At 39.8% G+C, this 17,929-nt stretch overlaps 1 protein-coding gene across 1 annotated transcript in view; it reads left to right on the top strand.

Moving 5' to 3' along the window:
- The first annotated feature begins 2,247 nt into the window (after nucleotides 1-2,247).
- Nucleotides 2,248-17,929, top strand: part of ERO1B (endoplasmic reticulum oxidoreductase 1 beta) — a 29,117-nt gene continuing 13,435 nt past the window's right edge. The window contains exons 1-6 of the mRNA XM_054280329.1: nucleotides 2,248-2,392; nucleotides 6,807-6,926; nucleotides 9,950-10,033; nucleotides 10,450-10,491; nucleotides 14,600-14,682; nucleotides 16,534-16,607. Of these exons, the coding sequence (XP_054136304.1) occupies nucleotides 2,294-2,392; nucleotides 6,807-6,926; nucleotides 9,950-10,033; nucleotides 10,450-10,491; nucleotides 14,600-14,682; nucleotides 16,534-16,607 (502 nt within the window). The 5' untranslated portion in view covers nucleotides 2,248-2,293. The remainder of the gene's footprint in view (nucleotides 2,393-6,806; nucleotides 6,927-9,949; nucleotides 10,034-10,449; nucleotides 10,492-14,599; nucleotides 14,683-16,533; nucleotides 16,608-17,929) is intronic.

Here is a 17,929-nt window from a genome sequence, read left to right as displayed (position 1 = left end):
TAAGCTACCTTCAGCTCCGCTGTCTTAGACAACACTTACACAAAAAAATCCTATAAAAGAAAATTTTTTTTACTGCCTCTCAAAATGATGCATTATATATTTTTACAGCCAATTCCTTATCCTTCTAATACGGCAGTAAAAAGCTAAACCACGACTGACTTCTGGTACAAGCATTTCAGTGGTGAAGAAATAAAGTACCCCCTGTAACTAACATAAAGTGTTCTGAACTGAAAACTCAGTGAACACTATGACTTTAAAACATGATCATTTACTTCTAACTTTTAGTCCTTTATGTGGCCCAAGTGTGTGACAGTGCTTGATTCTTCCAAGGTTTTTAGGGCTTTTCTAAATACTTGTGATGGAAAACTTTTTTCCAGAATCAAAGGTACAAAATGTAAACAGATACAATGAATTCACCTTAATCTGCTGAACAGAAACAGTTTCTTTGTGAGAAGTACAAACCACTTGTGATAAAGTATGGAGTACTGATACTGAGAGCAAACTATGGCAATGTAAACATTAACATTAGCTGCTCTGCTAATTTCTTCTCAAGTATCTAGCTAATGTATTGCTCCACTGGTGCTGAAAGTAGGACTAGGTTCTCATTTAGTCGTATGTTCCCAAATTACAGTTGTACTGCCCGTACCCCAGAGAGGAAAGAAAGGAGCACTTACATCATCTCTCTGGAACCAGACTAACTGCTGCCTACTTCATCTTATGGTCTCTGTCATTCCTAGACAGCATCCCTTTGAGACATTTTCAGCAATGCAAAAATCCGTGACACACTGGCCCCTTAAGGACCAATGTAATGGAAAATTTGAATTATTTGAATTAATTTGTAAGTAAATAACAAAAGTCAGTCTAAAAACTTTTAAGCCCTCTAACATAGTTACCCTAGATTTAAAGCTTGTCTCTATACTCCAGTAAAGGGGTATTCTCCAAATGAAAGGGTGTAAGAAGAACCTGAGTTAGCATCTGAATTGAAAATAAAATCCTAATTTCAGCAACCCTGCACATTAAACCAGTGCAACACTCAAGTTTTTTGCAGAAATATGACTTTTTGCAATTCTGGAAAGAAACATTTAACAGATAAACATTTAACTGTTGGGAGCAAAAGATTGGTTCTGAGCTGCCCCAACAGTGGGGCAGGGGGTCCTGGGGCCCTGCCCAACTCACCTGTGTAGCACTGGTCCCAGCCTGCAGGGTTATACTGGAGTGCACTGGGATATAGTGGACCAAACTGGTTTGTACAGCGCTGGACTGGGTTGGACAGATTGGACCAGGCTTAGACTGGGCTTACAGGGAGATACGCTGGGACATGCTTGGTTTGGTCAGTCTTGAGAAGAGGAGAGTGAGGAGACCTCATGGTGGTCTTCAACATCCTCACAAAGGGAATCAGAGGGACAAATATCGCTCTCTTCACTCTCACGACCAGCGAAAGGACTCAAGGAAATGGCCTGAGGCTGAGTCAGGGGAGGTTTAGGTTGGATGTCAGGACGAGATTCCTCACCCAGAGGGTGCTTGGGCACAGGAACAGGCTCCCCAGGGAAGTGGTCACAGCACCAAGCCTGACAGAGTTCCAGAAGTGCTTGGACAACACTCTTGGGAATGGTGCTGTGCAGCGCTGGGAGCTGGACTTAATGATCCTTGTGGATCCCTTCCAACTCAGGGGATTCCGTGATACTGAGCTAAACTGGTTGATACTGGCCTGGACTGGGTTATACTGGGCTGGACAGCCATATAGTGACCTGGGCTGAGGTCAGGCTGGGACCTACTGGGCCCGGCTGGTTCACGCGGGTCCGGTCGGGCCCCGCTCCGCCGCCGACCCTCGCGCGCCGACCCTCGCGCGCCCCTCCCGCCGCCGCGCGCACGCGCCCAGCCGGCCCCTCGCGCGCCGCCGCCACTTGTTTTGGAGGCGCGCGTGGTCCTCTCTGATTGGGCGCCGCTGCCCCGCCCCGCCCCGGCCTGGCCCCGGGACCGCCAGGGGAACTACATCTCCCGGCGTGCCGCGCGCCGGCGGCCCGGGAGCGGCGGGCGCTGAAGCGGGGTGGTGGCGGTGGCGCCGCGGCTTCGCGAGAGGATCCCGGGCGCGCGCGGCGGTGCCGCGGACAGGTCGCGGTGAGCGCGGCGCCCCCACCCGACGGGTCCCGCCGCCCGCAGGAGCGGCCGCGCCGGGAGGAGACGCTGCCGCCGCCGACCCGCGGCGCGTCCCTCTCCTTCCTGTGCCGGCGGCGGCGGGGCGAGGGCTGCCCCCTCCTCCGTCAGTCGCGGCGGCAGCAGCAGCGGCAGCAGCATGAGCGGCGGCAGTGGCGGGCGGAACGCGGCGGCGAGGGCACGGCCGGCGGCGCGGCTGCTGGCGGTGCTCGGCTGCGTGCTGACAGCGGAGGCCCAGGTGGGAACCGGCGGCTGGCGGGACGGCGCGGCGGGGTGGCACGGCGGGGTGGCACGGCTGGGAGCGTGGCCGGGCAGGGATGCCCGCCGGCTGTGGGCAGGGCTGCGGAGCCCTCCCGGAGCGGCAGCAGGGCAGAGGTGGGAGGCGAGGTCACTTCGGGGAGAGGGCAACTCTGGGCCGTGTCATGGGTCGGCTCCCCGCGGAGAAGTCGGGGAATGTCTTATTGGAGTGTGCAGCCCACGTCCTTCCCCTTCCACACCCTGCGGCTGGCACTTGCCGGGATCCAGCCCGGGGCCCTTGCCGCCGGGAGAAGTTGGTTGGCCTGGGAACCAGAAGTAGCATCAGTCCGTGGGATACGTCGGGGAGCTCCGGATTGGATCATGCCCGTGGCTTCAGGCAGAAAGTTCGGTGCCCTGATGAAGTCTATGAGAAGCCATATGTTCCAATGGTGATGCCAATGCCCGGGCTTGGCTTGTGCTTAGGTCGCGTCTGTTTGCCCACATTACCGGCAAGGATGAGAACACGCAGTGCTTCCTTCTGTAAGCTGCGTTCCCAGCTTTAGGAGGACATGTGTCTGTAGTTAGGAGCTCGCTGTTCATCCACCGTGTGACTGTGACTGATATGATCGCTGGTGTCAAGTAGGCGAGGCTTTCAGCTGGGCCAAAGATGTTGGAGAGAGTTTATTGAGGAATACACCGTCCACATGGAGCAAAGCTTGTCCTCTGGATTATTATTTCTCTTATATTTTCTAAATTTCCGTGTTGCATAATATGCTGTATTGTAAGTGGCCACCAAAGGTGGTGATGACAGTGGCATAGAGAGCTTTTATTGCAGCTTTTTTTGTTGGAAGTTGAGGTTTTCTCTGATTGACATTATTTTAGTAACTATTTTAGCATAACTAAATGCTAATCGAAATGGAGTTCTTAAAGAAGCACTTAATAAAGTGGCATGGGGCTTTTTGTGATGCTTGGCAGAGAAATTGGTTGTTGCTGTTTCATAAAATTGTTAGCATATTGAGTTCAGAATTGTGCAGGGAACGACAAGCTAACCAATAGTTCTTGGAGTCATGTTACCTGAGGCTGTTCTCTCATTCTGCAGCCATGGCAAAGGGAAATGTCTGAGGAACAAAACAAGGTGTCCCAGGTGGTCTTCTAAGCGCCGAAGCAATTAAAGTACAGCAGCCTGATAACACTAATAAGGTTGTTTATGTGAATAGATTGCTTATTATTTTATGCATTTATCCAGCTTTTTTTTCTTTAATATTAAAGTGCTGACTGTGTTTTTCTTTCTAGATTTTATAGGGAGAAGTTGATGCAGGTTGGACATTGACCTTTTCTTCTGAAAGGTTGATTTATCTTGGAGAAGATAAGTTAAAAGTTTCACTTCTCCAGTATAGCTCTGATACCTGTTCAAGAACTAAACTAGGTTTGACAACACCTGGAAGTACTTTGATAAGCATATTGGAAAGGTAGAAAAAATAGCAGCTGCACCATTTCAGATGAGTTCTTGAACACAGATGATAGTAGGCTAATGCTTTTAGAGTTTATTTAGAGCTCAAAGAAATTAACAGATGAAAGAAACTATGACCGTTGTCCATTGTAGTAAAAGTGTGTTAACTTAGAGTACAGTTTGACTTTATATTTGTAGACTAAGTTAACTAGTGTAGTTCAGTTAAAAAAAGGCAAAGTACCAATGGTGTGAATAGCAAAGTAGGTCTTGCAATATGTAGTTTTAACTGTGTAGCACACTGTTCTTATTTTGGTATCTCCAATATGAAAAACAAATTAATTGGAAGATCCAGATGCTGACAAAAATGAAACTATTTTCTGCATGTTCTTGGAGTGTTGCACTGTGAGTCAGAGCACTGAAGCCTGCACTTAGACTAATTAAAAAAATCTCTGACTGGGGCACTTGAAACCAGTGTTGCTGTTGCATCACTGTGCTGTGAACTGACTCCACTGCTGTGCAGTATTAGTGCTTCATGCATGCTGTTAAAGTAATTTATAATTTGTGGTTTGGTACAGATACAGCTTAGTTTAATTTTAGAGCATGCTTTCCAAGGAAACATTGATTTTGCTATTTTATGTGTACAGGGAGCTAATTGTTCCAGTTCTGAAAAACTTGTGAGGAAAAAAAAATGGAAAAGTTAGTTTGCTTGCTCTAGTACTCTGAATTAATTTTTCTCTTCATAATTTCCTAGATCAGTTGTAGTTTTTGAGGATTCATTTCTGAAGCTTCATTGATCTAGGTAAACTATACTGCATTTTCAAAGTTGTTCTTAGAATTGAGGTCTTAGTGAAATAAAATGGCTGCAGCTTTTTATTCTTCCATGAGGATTAGACACTGAATGTAACTATTGCATTTACCTGGGACATTTTTCCCCCGGAAAAGCATTTTCCATTTTGCATAGATGGTAAAATTATTTTTGTAAGCAGTGGATAGTCTTACAGGCTGGTCATCAAAATAGTTTCCTACTCTTTATCTTCTCAGTCCAAAAAAACTTCCGTGTATTATCCTCTTTATACAGTTGAGTAATATTTGAGTAAAATGTTCAGAGTTCTCTTTGCCTTTTTATATTATAATGAAATGTTTGCTTTGTGGTATAGTGTTACCTGTAAGGGCTGTGCCTTTACAGATTTCTGCCTGTGTGTGATCAATAAGAAAATTTCAAATTTTAAATGAAATTATTATAGACTAAAGTGCATGGGGGTTTTCTCTCTGTAAGCATCATTAATAACAAGCTTTTTCTTCTGACTTTGAAGTTGACAGTTGTGTGGACTGTGAAAAAACTGTAATTACACATGGGCTCTTTGACAGTTGTTTGCCCAGGTTTGATTAACAAGGCAAGCATAACAGCAGGGAAAAAAAATTGTTTAAAGTATCTTTCCTTAAATTAGCTTTACTTCATTGCCATATCTGCTCTACAGAATTGCGACAGCCTATTTAGTGCCTCAGGAAAAGTAGGATCTACATAAGGTGAATTTTCCACTTAAGTGCTTTATTGCCATATCCTCACTTCTTTATTCTCACAGAGAGTTGGGGGAAATCCATTTTCCAGGCCTCCTTTATGCTTTATAAAGGAGCATAAGCCTACAATTTGTTTTCTAGTGGCTCTTTTACATCAAGCTTGGTTATATAAGGGTATCTGTTCTGTAAAGTACAGGAGTGATTTATCATGCATAAAACAGATTAGATGATTTCATAATCTCATCTGTGTGAAATCTGTGGAAGAAAAAAAAGGCATAAAATATTTTTTGTCTCCTTTTCCACACAACATTTCAATAGTTAGAAGTTCTTCTCATCCCATGCAAGATATAAGATGTGTGGGCATTTCTATTTTAAATAATTTCTAGGCCGTAATGGATGTCAATGAAGAACAGAAGCAGTAAGCACCAGTGTTTGGTTCCATTCCCTTTTAAACATGTCTGAAGCCTTCAGACATGTCTGTAGTAGTTTGAAGCTATGCCTAAGAGAGTTAGTTTAGATTTATCGAAATTTATTATGTAACTGTGCATAGAATCACGCTTTCAGTATTTCCACCTTTCAATAAAACACCACCAGGGTCTCAGTGAGAGTGTTTCCATAGCCTGCTCTGTGGTGTTAGTTGGAGCTGCCCTCTCTGCTACATGCACAGTCCTGCCTTCCCTTTCTGTGCTGGCAGTAGAACTTCTGCACTTGCAGCGTGTGCTGCTTTTCCTAGAGGTGCTCCTGACCTAGTGCAGTGGCAGTACAGCTTGCTGTCCTGGCACAAGAAGAGGGATGAGGCCTGGAAAAGTCATACTCAGTTTCATGATAGATTCACAGCATTGAAATATAGATCCCTGTGCCTGGTTTTTCTTTATTTATTTGTTGAATTCATTTGTGAAATTGCAAACTTCTTGGGCACAGAAGAATCTACACTCCTTTTCCCCATGCCTCTAAGGAAACTAGATGGAGTGTTTTCACACTTTGAGAAGAAATATGAAAATAAGTTGACAGTGTGTGATTGTTGGATTTTTTTAGGCAATTTGACTTGTGAGCATTGGTAGGAGAACAGTTGATATGGAACTGTGCTAATATACCATGTATTTGTAATTTGGAAATTCTTGTTGCTCATTCTTCAAGAAGTTCTATATGCTGAAGGTGTCAACAAATTTCAGGGGTGAAATTAATCTTGCTGACATTGATTTAGCAATGCATTTGGAGGTGGGCTTAAGCTCAAAGTGCTACAGTTTTACTTTATGACGTGTGTTACAGAGTTTCTCATCACATTTTGTGATGTTTCTCATCACATTTTGTGATGAGAAATATTTGCTATGGAACTGCATTTCACTAGTATTTCTTTCAATTACCATCTTTTTCTCTTTAAAAGTTTTTTCTGCAGTTAATATTCTATTTCTATATTAAAATAAATGTTTATGTATTTTTTCAATAGCTCACAGGAGTCCTAGATGATTGTTTATGTGACATAGAAAGCATCGATGACTTCAATACGTTCAAGATCTTTCCCAAAATACAGAAACTGCAAGAACGTGATTACTTCAGATATTACAAGGTACACTTAGAATGGTATTTTTCTGAATAATTTAAATAAAATGCAGAAAATATAGGAAGGATTGCATATCAAATCAACTTGCCAGTGTTAAGCTGCGTATTAGAAGCCCACAACTTTTTAATTTGGTTGAAGCAGTTTTTTAGTCTCTGACAGTTGTGTTGGTAATAAGTCTTGTTTGCTATGTTCATCCTGGAGTCAGTGGCAGTAAATTATGACTGCTTTCATTCAATTGATAAGTGGTAATTTTAAAGATAGTGTCTTTGCAAAAGGCACTGGAAAAGGATCATATTTTAGCAATTTTATGACAGCAAGAAGTGCTTATCTTCTAAGAAATGTGTGTAATTTGAAATGGAAATATTGGCATGATTTACTTTGCTAATAAGTTACTGTCTTATTTCTGATTTTAGGGTTTGTTATTCTTTTGAAAAATAGGTAAAACTGTTCCTTTTTCAAATAGTATGTAATATCACTTTTTATTACTTGAAGCATTTTTTGTCTGTTGTTCTATCTGATGTGCAAATGAAGATTTGAAGCCTGATACGTCTGTTTTCCGATAGGCTTAACCTGAAAGTGAAGTTGCATTTTGACTGAGCTAATCAGGTGGCTGCCTGCCCCTGGAAAAGGGAGCTCACACTCCTCTAGGGCAGCATCCTGCCCCTTTGCTACTTTTACCTCTCAGTTAGAAGAATGCATCTCTTTAAGCTGGTAGATATTTAGTTAGGGTATTTCCATTTGTCATTTTGTAGGGGGTTTTGTTGGTAAAACGTTGTTGATTTTGTTGGGGTTTTTTCGTTGGTTTTGGGGTTTTTTCTCCTCAGGATGTAAGAAGTCACCTAGCCGATCTGGAGTCAGACAAATAATAAACTCAGGCAAGATGGGGCTATGAGTGAGCAGAAGGAGAAGAAAGCACTAGACTCTAACTTTTCTACCTTGAGCAAGCAGTGTAATGTACATTCAAGTGCACCTTGAATCTCCTGCTACATGATATAGTTCTAAATTCACTTTTCAGGAGAAACAGGATATGTGCAACTTCAGTACTAATGTATCACATAGTAGTGGTAATGAGATTCTCCAGAGGTAATGAGACTTCATAACACAGTAACTTCATCTTGCAAATTTAGAGCTAATGTTCATTTCAATAGCAGTTCTGCAGATCATACTCTAAAGGTGTGTTGCAGTCCTGCCTCATCTTTTATACTGATCTTTGTAACAGATGAGCGGTTCCAAGGGCCTGCGTGCAGCCCACCCAGCACCACACTTCACTTAGTACTTCAGTGGTGGCAGGGAAGAATTTGTGTTGAACAAACAAACCGAGTAAGCCAGTCAGAACATTCTTCACCCTTTCCTGTTCCAATAAGCAATGGCTCATTTGATCTCCCTGTGCAGAATGATGGAAGTGCTTTTAAGCACATAAATGGATGTGGAAATTGTGAAGGTAGGTGTTGTGGTTTAGGAACGGTACTCCCCACCAAACCACGCACCACTCACTCTTGTTCCCCTGTTTTCTTCTCCCTCTCCATGATGGAGGTGAGAATTGGAGGCACAAAAGGTAAAGATGATGGGTTGAGATAAGAACAGTTTTCTGGAAACAGCAGTGAGATAAGAAAATGATCATTAATAGCAACGGTACTAATGACAGAGGGCATAAGAAAAGAAGTGATTCACACAGAGGTGAAAGCAATAGACAATATCAGATGATTCCTTCTGCCACATTTTCTCCACTGGAAAGAACCCCTTCTCCCTGGAAGAAAGTAGTTTTCCCGGTCCATGGCAATGATGTGTGGTGGTATAGAATAACTCAAACCTTAATACTGAATGGATGAGGTAGTTTTTATTTAAAGGCCAGAAAAAACTTGTTGAAGTCCTGCAGAAATTGTGCTAGGTGGTTTCTAAATAGTAGAACACTTCCCAATGAAAGAAATAAACATTTGTGTCTCTAATTTTATACATCAAAACACACCAACTGTGGAAGCCTCACAATCAAGAATGCCTTATAATTTGTGAAAAGACTGAATAATACTGTGAGTGATAATAATGAAACCTAATACCTCATACCCTAAAGATGATTGGATGTTCTATGTAGACAGTACATGATTGGTTTGATGAAAGTACAAGTGCTGTACAACCTCAGTTTGTGTGTGTAGTGGTTTTCAGTGCTCTTCAGTCATTCTTGGACTAGTACATCTTCATTCCCATGTGTTCTTTCTAAATTAATCTGCAGTTTAGGCAGCAGATTATTTTTTTTTTTATTTACAGCATTCCTCTATGCAAAAAAAGTGACTGCCTAGTTATTTATATCTTCCTCAGTGTGTAAGCATTTTTTTATTGCGAGAGTTTGCTTTGAAGAAGGCTGTAATTTAACTATTTTAGCTGATCTTTTTTGATAGAAATTGGTGGGAGGTGAAAGTTTTATATGATGGGCTTTACTGTGAAGGTGATGTAGAATGTAAAACTATTTCTTGCTTTATTTGAAAAGATATGAGTGAACAAGTACAAAAAATAATTTTGCATTATTTTTTTCTAGGAATGGTATTTGTGTGTTCAGTAGAGGAAATGGGGGGAGGCAATCTAAAGTCTCTGCTTTTATTGTATCTGAACTTGCAAGGTTTGAGCTGTAATGAGAAGATATTTGTCATCACTTCTAAGAAGTTGTACCATCTGCTAAATGTCTTGTCGGGGGTTTTTTGACTGAGGAATATCTTTAACATTTAAAAATAATAATCTGTTTTTAGTTTGGTTTTGAAGTCCAAAATCTTATTTAAATTAGTAAATTTCACTTTCACTTATTTAAATTAGTAAATTTCAATTTAATAGCGAGAGATTTCATTTCTTCTTTAATACATTATGTGTTTGTGTTCATTCACTGGAGACCATTGTCATTAACAGCTTTACTGCACAAAGCTTCATCTTAGGTAGTTAGAGAGTAATTAAAAGAATTTAAAGGATTTCCTGATACTGAGAGCTTTTTTCTACAGTTGCCTTATGTCAGTGTGGATTGTAAACTTCTGGTTTTCTATGTTTAGGTCAACCTGAAGAGACCATGCCCATTTTGGGCTGATGATGGCCATTGTTCTATCAAGGATTGTCATGTAGAGCCTTGTCCTGAGGTATGGATTGAATAATATATAATAGAAAAAGGGGTTTTGGCTAAAAATTTGCTAATTTGCAGTGGCTAGTACTATAGTACTAGCTAATGATACAAGCACTACTAGCAATACTTTTTAGTGAAAACTTAAATTTAAGTAAAAGTGACCAATTTGTTTTCTATTCCAAAAGTATAAATACAATCAAAATATTTTAAGGTCTTAGTCATTTTATGGAGAAAGTGGATAGCTTCAAGAGTAAATCTCTTCTAAGCTCTAGCACTGTTTTGCATATAGCATGTTGATAAGGTAAAGGAGCAAGTTAATTTTTCAAAAAACAAGTTTGCTTTGACCTCTATAGGAATGATACCTAATTTGTAGATTTTAATCAAGTCTTTCTATGAGCAGTGTAAAAGCTGTGATTTATTTTTTGTTTCTAGAGCAAAATACCTGTCGGAATTAAGGCTGGGAGCTCCAATAAAGTAAGTACTCCCTAATTTTTAAAGTTAAGTTTTAAAGTTCTTTCTGATTTTTTTTTAATAATCTTAAATTTAGAACAGCTATGTGACTTTTTAGTATAAACCTTCAGTGTTCTCACACTGATGAAGTAGTTAACTGATCATTTCCTGTATGTGGTTTAACCTTTCTGCCTTTGTGTATAGTAGTGTTTCTGATGTAGCTGGTACTGTTGTGTCATTTTGAGCCTGTCATTGCTGGAGAGCTGCTGCAGACTGAATCAATGAATGACAAGGGACAGCAGTGCATGGCCACAGAATGCCTGATGCAGAATTGTTGCTTCATTTCTGAGTACAGGTCACCTTTTAAAAAGCTACAGGCTAAGATGCACAGAGGCAGTAGCAGTGCAATCTTTTTTAACAATCATAAGTAATCACAACATCTAATATTGAAAGAACCCAAATGATTGCATGGAGTTCTGCTATGCCTTATTTTCAAGAGGTCATTAGTCCAGAGATGATTTGGTCATTAGCCTAAAGACAGTTTAGGCCAAAGTGGCCAGTGCAAACTGGAGCAGTCAGTCTGTGCTGTTGGCTTTTGCTTGCATCTCTCCAAGCCATCCTTTCTAGATCACCAAGTGATCTTAGCAAAGCTAAAAAGTTAAGAGGCTATATATGCATAGGAAAAAAGATCAGAGCAGAAGGACTACCCACAGATCCCACACATCTGAAACAGGGTGCCCAAGAATGAGGATTTTAGCAGTTGATGGGTTAATGGTGCCCAAATGAGACATCTTCCCATTGAGTGCCTTGACTGTATTGTAAGCACTTAACCTCTTGATTAACTATCGTATCTCCATCGTCCCCAGTGCTTTCTACCTCACAGGGCAGACTGGGTGTAGTTCACCAGATCATAAAGGACTTATGAACAGGAGTGTTGGCATTGGGTTTAGATGTCATGCCAGGAAAGGTTATCAGAGATAGCTGAGATGAATACTTCATTGTGATTTGATGACTTGTGTGCTGCTGTCTGGAAAAGGGCAGGCAAATCTGTCCAAGCTTTAGCTCAAGAGGAAGAAGTCTTGTTTCTTTTACACATACATTGTTAACTCACTTTGAAGTAAAGACTGCCTCTTCATTTAAAGGTTCCTGGTAATCAGTGAAGAAAAAAATCCTTCTCACTCACATGGCCTAAATGTCAGTTGTTTGCCATTCCAGTACAAGCAGCAGTTGTTTTTCTGAAAAGCTGACACTATCTCTGGGCAGCAGATCTTGTGTTTTAGCTGAATAATGTGTTGCCAGTTCTCTTTTTCATTGACTCTTTTATCTTCCAAGCATGGTTGTAGAGAAAATGACTCCTGGAATGCCATAATGCCTCCTAAAGAGAGGGACTGTAAACTTTAAAAACGGTTTCAGAAAAGGTTCTTTCTGAATTTGAGCTTCCTGATTGATTAATCTTGAGAGCCATAAATAAGGTGTTAAATAGTAACCAAAGAATATGCTGTTCTTTGGATACTTCACACGAGCATACCAAATTTGATTTAGGAAGTGAAAAAATGGATGCCTTTTGCTTTCACCACAATAAAGAAGGTTGGATAGATTCTTTGGGAAGCTGTCATTTGCTGTATGTTTGCTACAGTGGTTTCCTTTGAGCTGCCTTGCAGGTTGTTGAAACTGTTGAAAGTTGGGCAATTCTGTACCTTTAATCTGCAGTAGAAGACATTAATATGTGCTGCTTTTCTGGATGAAATTTGTCATCAGAATGGACATGAATCTTACCTACGCCATTTTCTTACTTCTTATGGTTCAGTTAAGTGATCTTTCGTAGAGCCAATTAAAAATTTACAATCTCATTTAATATCCCTTGTAAGGAAATACCAAATTCATTTTAGAATGAACGTTTTGTTTCATGGACTGTGCAAGTACTGTGCTATTAGCCTGTGCTAATTTCCCATTTGGGGAAGTCTTAAGCCTTATGGTTTATATGTAAAGTACTGGATTTAAAAAAAGGGTGGGTTTTTTCCCTGAGAACACATGCATGTCCAGTTTCTGTCTTTCATCCTGATAGTATCTTGGAAAGCTGAAAATAACCAAAGGCATCTTTTTAATAATGACACTTAGAATCTCTTGAATAGATACACTCACAGTAGAATCCTGTGGAGAGGTTTTCTGTGGCTTCTGTCCAGTTTTCCATTGCCTTTCTCTCCTAGTGTAAAGGAGCTTGTAAACTTCTAGCTTTATTTGGGTTTTTGTGGGGGATTTTTTTTGTTTGCTGAGCAATGAAGACAACAGTTCTTTTGAATGCTCATCTAGCTGCAAAGACCAAGGTTACACTTGTAAAGCTTCCCCACAGGAGTGCAGTTAGCAATAGAGGATGTCTTTTTAATTCTTGACACCACCATAAGCCTTTTGAAATAGTGCTGTAGAGGCACACAGTAATTTCCTTTTCTATAGTTCTGTTGCATTTGAGTGGTGAATGCATATTTTGTGGCTAGACATTAAAGCTGTATAAATCTTTAAAGCAAAGGACAGGATACAGTAACTCCAGGTTACAACATTCAACTTCGTAATTTACTTCCTGCCCTTCTTTTCTATTGTTTTTTCCAGTAACTGGCCTTAGGAGATCCTGGTTGGCAAGAACAGATATTTTGTGCTGATCTTGTCAGGGGTCACAGAGCACTGATCCAGCAACTGTTGCTGTTAAACACTGGAGAATAGGAAAGCCTGGAAACATGTTTTGAGACCTGAATATTCATTTTATTAGAAACTTTTAATTTAGGATTCTAATCTTGGCAGTAACCTTTTTTCTCTTCAGGGTAGGGATTGGTTTGCAACTCTAGACATGCAGAATGTTTGCTTCAGTATCTCTGTATGTTATTTCATCAGCTGTATCTGTTTCAGTCTAGGTTAAGGCCATTCCTTGTTCCCATTTTTCCTTTTAACATCCATACAATGCTGAAGAATGCCTGCCAAATACAAGGAAATTGAGTGAGAAATTCTTTCTGGAGTAAGCATATATGGGCAAGGCCCCTAACAAGATTGAAATTATTTGTTTTTTCTAATCTCCTTTGTGTCTTAGGTCTTCTGCTGTTTTTCCTCTTGTTGGTCCAGGCAAATGCATTTTTAAATAGCAAATAATTCTGCTTACTCATCTGAACAATTTTAATAAAATTTCTTTTTTTTTAGTGATACATATTATGGTGGTACTTTGCCTCTGGCATCTTGACCACAAAGCTGTCCACAGAAAAAATTTACTTTCTTTTAGAATTTATAATTTATTTGTTTTAATAATTGACCTAAGGTTTAGTCTGGAAAAAATACACATAGCCCCCCCCCCCCCCCCCACCAATCCAAAAACCCCCAAAAGGGGGAGATTGAGTTTGTCTTTTAAGACAGCATTGTTACTACCTTTTATGTTCCTAAACATAGAAGAACTTTCTGATCTTTATGCTGGCCAGACTTAAATTCCCTGCTTACATAACCATATAGCCATATTATTATAGAATAGTGGAATATAATCTTTAATTCTGCAAATGTTTTCCTTAGACGTGTTCCAAAAGTAAGTATTTCAGTGGATTACATTTAAAAACTTCTTCAGAATCAAAGTTCAGCGCATACATTTCCATTTTGTCTTTAAAATAAGCAAAATTTGAGTTCAGCTGAAAAAGCTTGTCTTCCAGACCCATGCACATCTGAAGTGGGCTGATGAATTGGATTAAAGGAAGCATGAAGGGAAACTGGCCAAAAGTAAAAAATATGCCTACTAAAATGAAATGAAACTTGGCATATGATTATACTTGCAAAAAAAAAGATGGTAAATAAGTATCTGAAACACTCCATGTAGGGGGCTTCATAACAAAAGAACTCAATTTAATCAAAAGGCAAAACAAAATTTTGACATCTTTAGCTGAATTCCCTGTAGCAGTTAAATTCAGAGTGAAATCAGCCTAATGAATTTAAGTGGAAAAAAAAAAATCAAAGTAAGAAATGTTCCAGAACCATAACTGCTTCTAGAATTAGAGGATCTTCCCTAATACTAGGGAACTCACTGCTAAACTTAGAAAGACCTTTCACAACACCTGTTCTTGAGGATTTCAGTAATTCATTTGCATAATTAATATGACTTTTTTTACAGTATTCAAAAGCAGCAAATAATTCCAAAGAATTGGAAGACTGTGAGCAAGCTAACAAGCTGGGAGCGGTTAACAGTACCTTAAGGTATGCTGTGATTTACATCAACACCACAAAAATAGTAAGAAAGGAACATTTTTTCCCCCTGTCTGATGTGGTGGTTTTTGTTCTTCATTCTTCCCATTAGAAAGTAAATGGGGAATGATGCAAGAACATCTGAAGGTAAAGGTATTAAATGATAAGTAGACTTTTTTTTGTTGTTTAAAGTATGCTTTGATATTACTTAAAACAGGTATCTTACAGCATCAAGAGTCAGAAGAAACTTGCAAATAAAACCACCTTTTCTCTATTCGTTTTTCTCAGCAACTGTGTTGGATTAAGGGGTTTGGTCCTGCTTTGTCCCACTGTTGCACTGATGTGCCTATTTGTGATCATTCAGTGAACCAGATCAGGGAGTTGAGCTACTTTTGTTGTTGGTAAAGTTATTTTTAACTTGGATCAATTCTGTGATCCTGCTTATTGCATGGCACTGTCAAGGTTGGATGGGAGGAATTCTTCAGGATGATGCTACCCCTAGGCACAGAAGTCTGTGGAACAGCCTTCTGTGTATCTAGAAAACATAGCACTCTACTGGATTCCTCACTTTTGAAAAGCAGAAATAGAAAAATCAAATTTTCACTGTTAATGGAGGGATATGGTGTCTTTGCCCACAAATTTCAGCAGTTCTGCCTGGTAAAGATTTTGAAACTTTCTTGTGCCATGAAAAAATGACAGTTTCTGCCAGGTGTGTGGTGTTTTAGGGGAAGTAAGAAATTATTAATTCTGTTCCATTTCTGTAAGGCAAAAGAATGTGACACTGTAAATGGAGAGCTAGAGAAAATGCCTTTATGGAAGTAGGATAGATAATTAAAGTTGAAAGAGAGCAGGTAATGGATCCTGCAAGTGGAGGACGAGTTTGTGCTTTGCAGGAAAACCTTCATGTTCTCTATCTAGCATTACATTATCCTCTTGGTTTTGAGTTGATTTTCTTTATAAGTTATATTTCTTGTGGTTATCAAACCTTGTCACTTGGTAATTAGCAGAGAATTTCCTCACCTAATGCCAAGTATGTCTCCTATTGTGATTTGGCAGAAGGTTAGAAGTTTATCTCGTAGAATTGCCTCTGTTTGTAGCGTTGAGCTGGTGCTAGTTTGATCAAACAGAATAGGTTGTTTTTCTAATTGCAAGGCACAGCCCTGCACCCCAGAGCAGAGTTCCCAATCTTAACTTTGCTTACATTTTGCTGTCAGTAGTGTGGCATCAGCAGTTCTGTGCTGCACAGTCACAGAAGGAAGGTTTTGGCACTGTTTGTGTTTCATAGTGTGGGAGCTTCAAACTATTTGTCTCTCTAGTACAGTGCACCTTTGAAAATGCTAGAGTGAGTGGAATGCCATTATTATTAAAATGGCTTAGGACAAATCATATTCATAGAGTACTTCAGCTTAGAAGAGGCATTTAGACATCTAATCTCCCAGTAAAAAGTAAGGCATTAACAATTGTAGCTTTCATTGAAAGTATAGGTTATGAAAATAGGGTGATTCCTTCCTCCCCCACCCTCAAAGTGACATCTGCTAAAGTAGTACTTTGAAATGTGTTAAAAATGTACTATGAACATATTTTACCAAGCTCTTACTGAAGAAGAGAAGTCACTGCAGTTTGTTCAAATAATGGTGAAATCTTTGTCTCAACATCAAATTGACTTTTGAAAGTATTGCAGTTGATGCCTGCTTGAATCTCATCGCAGTTAACAAGGAGTAGCTCCATATATTCTCAAGTTTCAGATATACTGACTCAGAATCCACTTCCAAGCTATATGTAGGTTATATTTCTTTCAGAAGCTCTTATTGACATTGCATTGTTTATTAAAAATTTAAGATAATTTTTTTTTTTCCCCCTCAGTAACCAAAGTAAGGAGGCTTTCATTGACTGGGCAAGATACGACGATTCACAGGATCATTTTTGTGAACTTGATGGTAAAATGTTGAAGCTTTTTCATAGTGTTTGTTTTATTTGCTGTCTCATAAAAAATGCAAAAGATTATATTTTCTGTACAAATAGCCATCTTTAAGAAGTTTTAATTTTGTTCCAAGTGACAGAAAGGTGATAGCATCATATCATACACACAAAGTGCAAATTTTTGCAATGTTACAAGGAGTGTTTGGTAACCTACACAGTGCACATTTACTGTTACCTCCCTTTAGTATATTGAACAGGACATATTTATGAAAATAAAAAAGATGGTAAATGGGAGAGGGCTAACACTTTTTTAAGAAGCTTCTCACAAAAAAAATGCATCTAGTACAAATATAAGACAAATGGCTTGCAGCTGGTTGTTTCTTACTACTATATTGTTTTGTTGCTATTTTACTATGCTTGGATTGAGTTTGTTCCTCTTCCAGCCTTGCTATTTCCAAATGATTTCTGCATCCTCATTTGAAAGGACTTTCTTATTGTTAAAACATTAGGATACTAGATTTTGTCTTTCCTCTCCTTCACATCTGTGAGTCTTTTTATTTGCTTGTAACAATCAAAGTTCAGAGGAATGTTTTTCAGGTAAGTGTGGGAATTGCCATCTTCAGGATTGACTACTAAAGTCCTTTTTAATAAATACCTTAGAAAGCTTCCTATGCAAGGAATATTTAGGGCATAATGCCAGATGTTTTCTTCTACCTTTAGGCTTGTGTTTGGTGTCATCTGAGAGAGTAGCAGCTGCAGTGGACTTAGCAGTGGACTTCTCTTTCAGTACTTCTGCTGTGTCTGATCTGAATACTTTCTATATGAGCTGTTTCTGTAACAGCTGATGAGCATTACTGTAGATCTGAACTGTTGTGTGGAATTATCTGCTCTTGTCTCTACTATCTTCAAGTTGTCTACATGCATGTTTTAGTAATACTGAGCTGTGAAAGGTACAGTTGAGGAGCATTTCTTTTAGAAATTATACCAACTTAAGTAGTTCCTGATTCTACCTCCATCTCTCCTTATATCATGCCCTGCTGGAGGAGGCTGTCCCCAGCTGTGTTCTTCCAGTGTGGGTTTTTTTTTGCACTGGCTCTGGTGCATCTTTCTGCATGGTAAGCTGATTAGGCTTACCTAAATAGCGGGAAAGTAAGTTGCCATCTCCCTGCCACCTCCCACGCTGTTGTGATGAACTGGCATGTCGGGTGCATTTGTCGTCTGGGGCAGGGAGAGTGAGAGAGAATAACTACTGGGAGTCATGGGGAGGAAGCAGAAACTCTTGCTCTCTTCTCCTCTCTTCCTGTTGGGCTTAATCATAAACTAGATAAGAGAATTGATC

The sequence above is a fragment of the Melozone crissalis genome, unplaced genomic scaffold, assembly GCF_028551555.1.
Source record: "Melozone crissalis strain CALT ecotype California unplaced genomic scaffold, PUWL_Pcris_2 ptg000027l_1, whole genome shotgun sequence".
In the NCBI taxonomy this organism is placed as follows: domain Eukaryota; kingdom Metazoa; phylum Chordata; class Aves; order Passeriformes; family Passerellidae; genus Melozone; species Melozone crissalis.
This window is presented reverse-complemented; position numbering and strand designations above follow the sequence as displayed.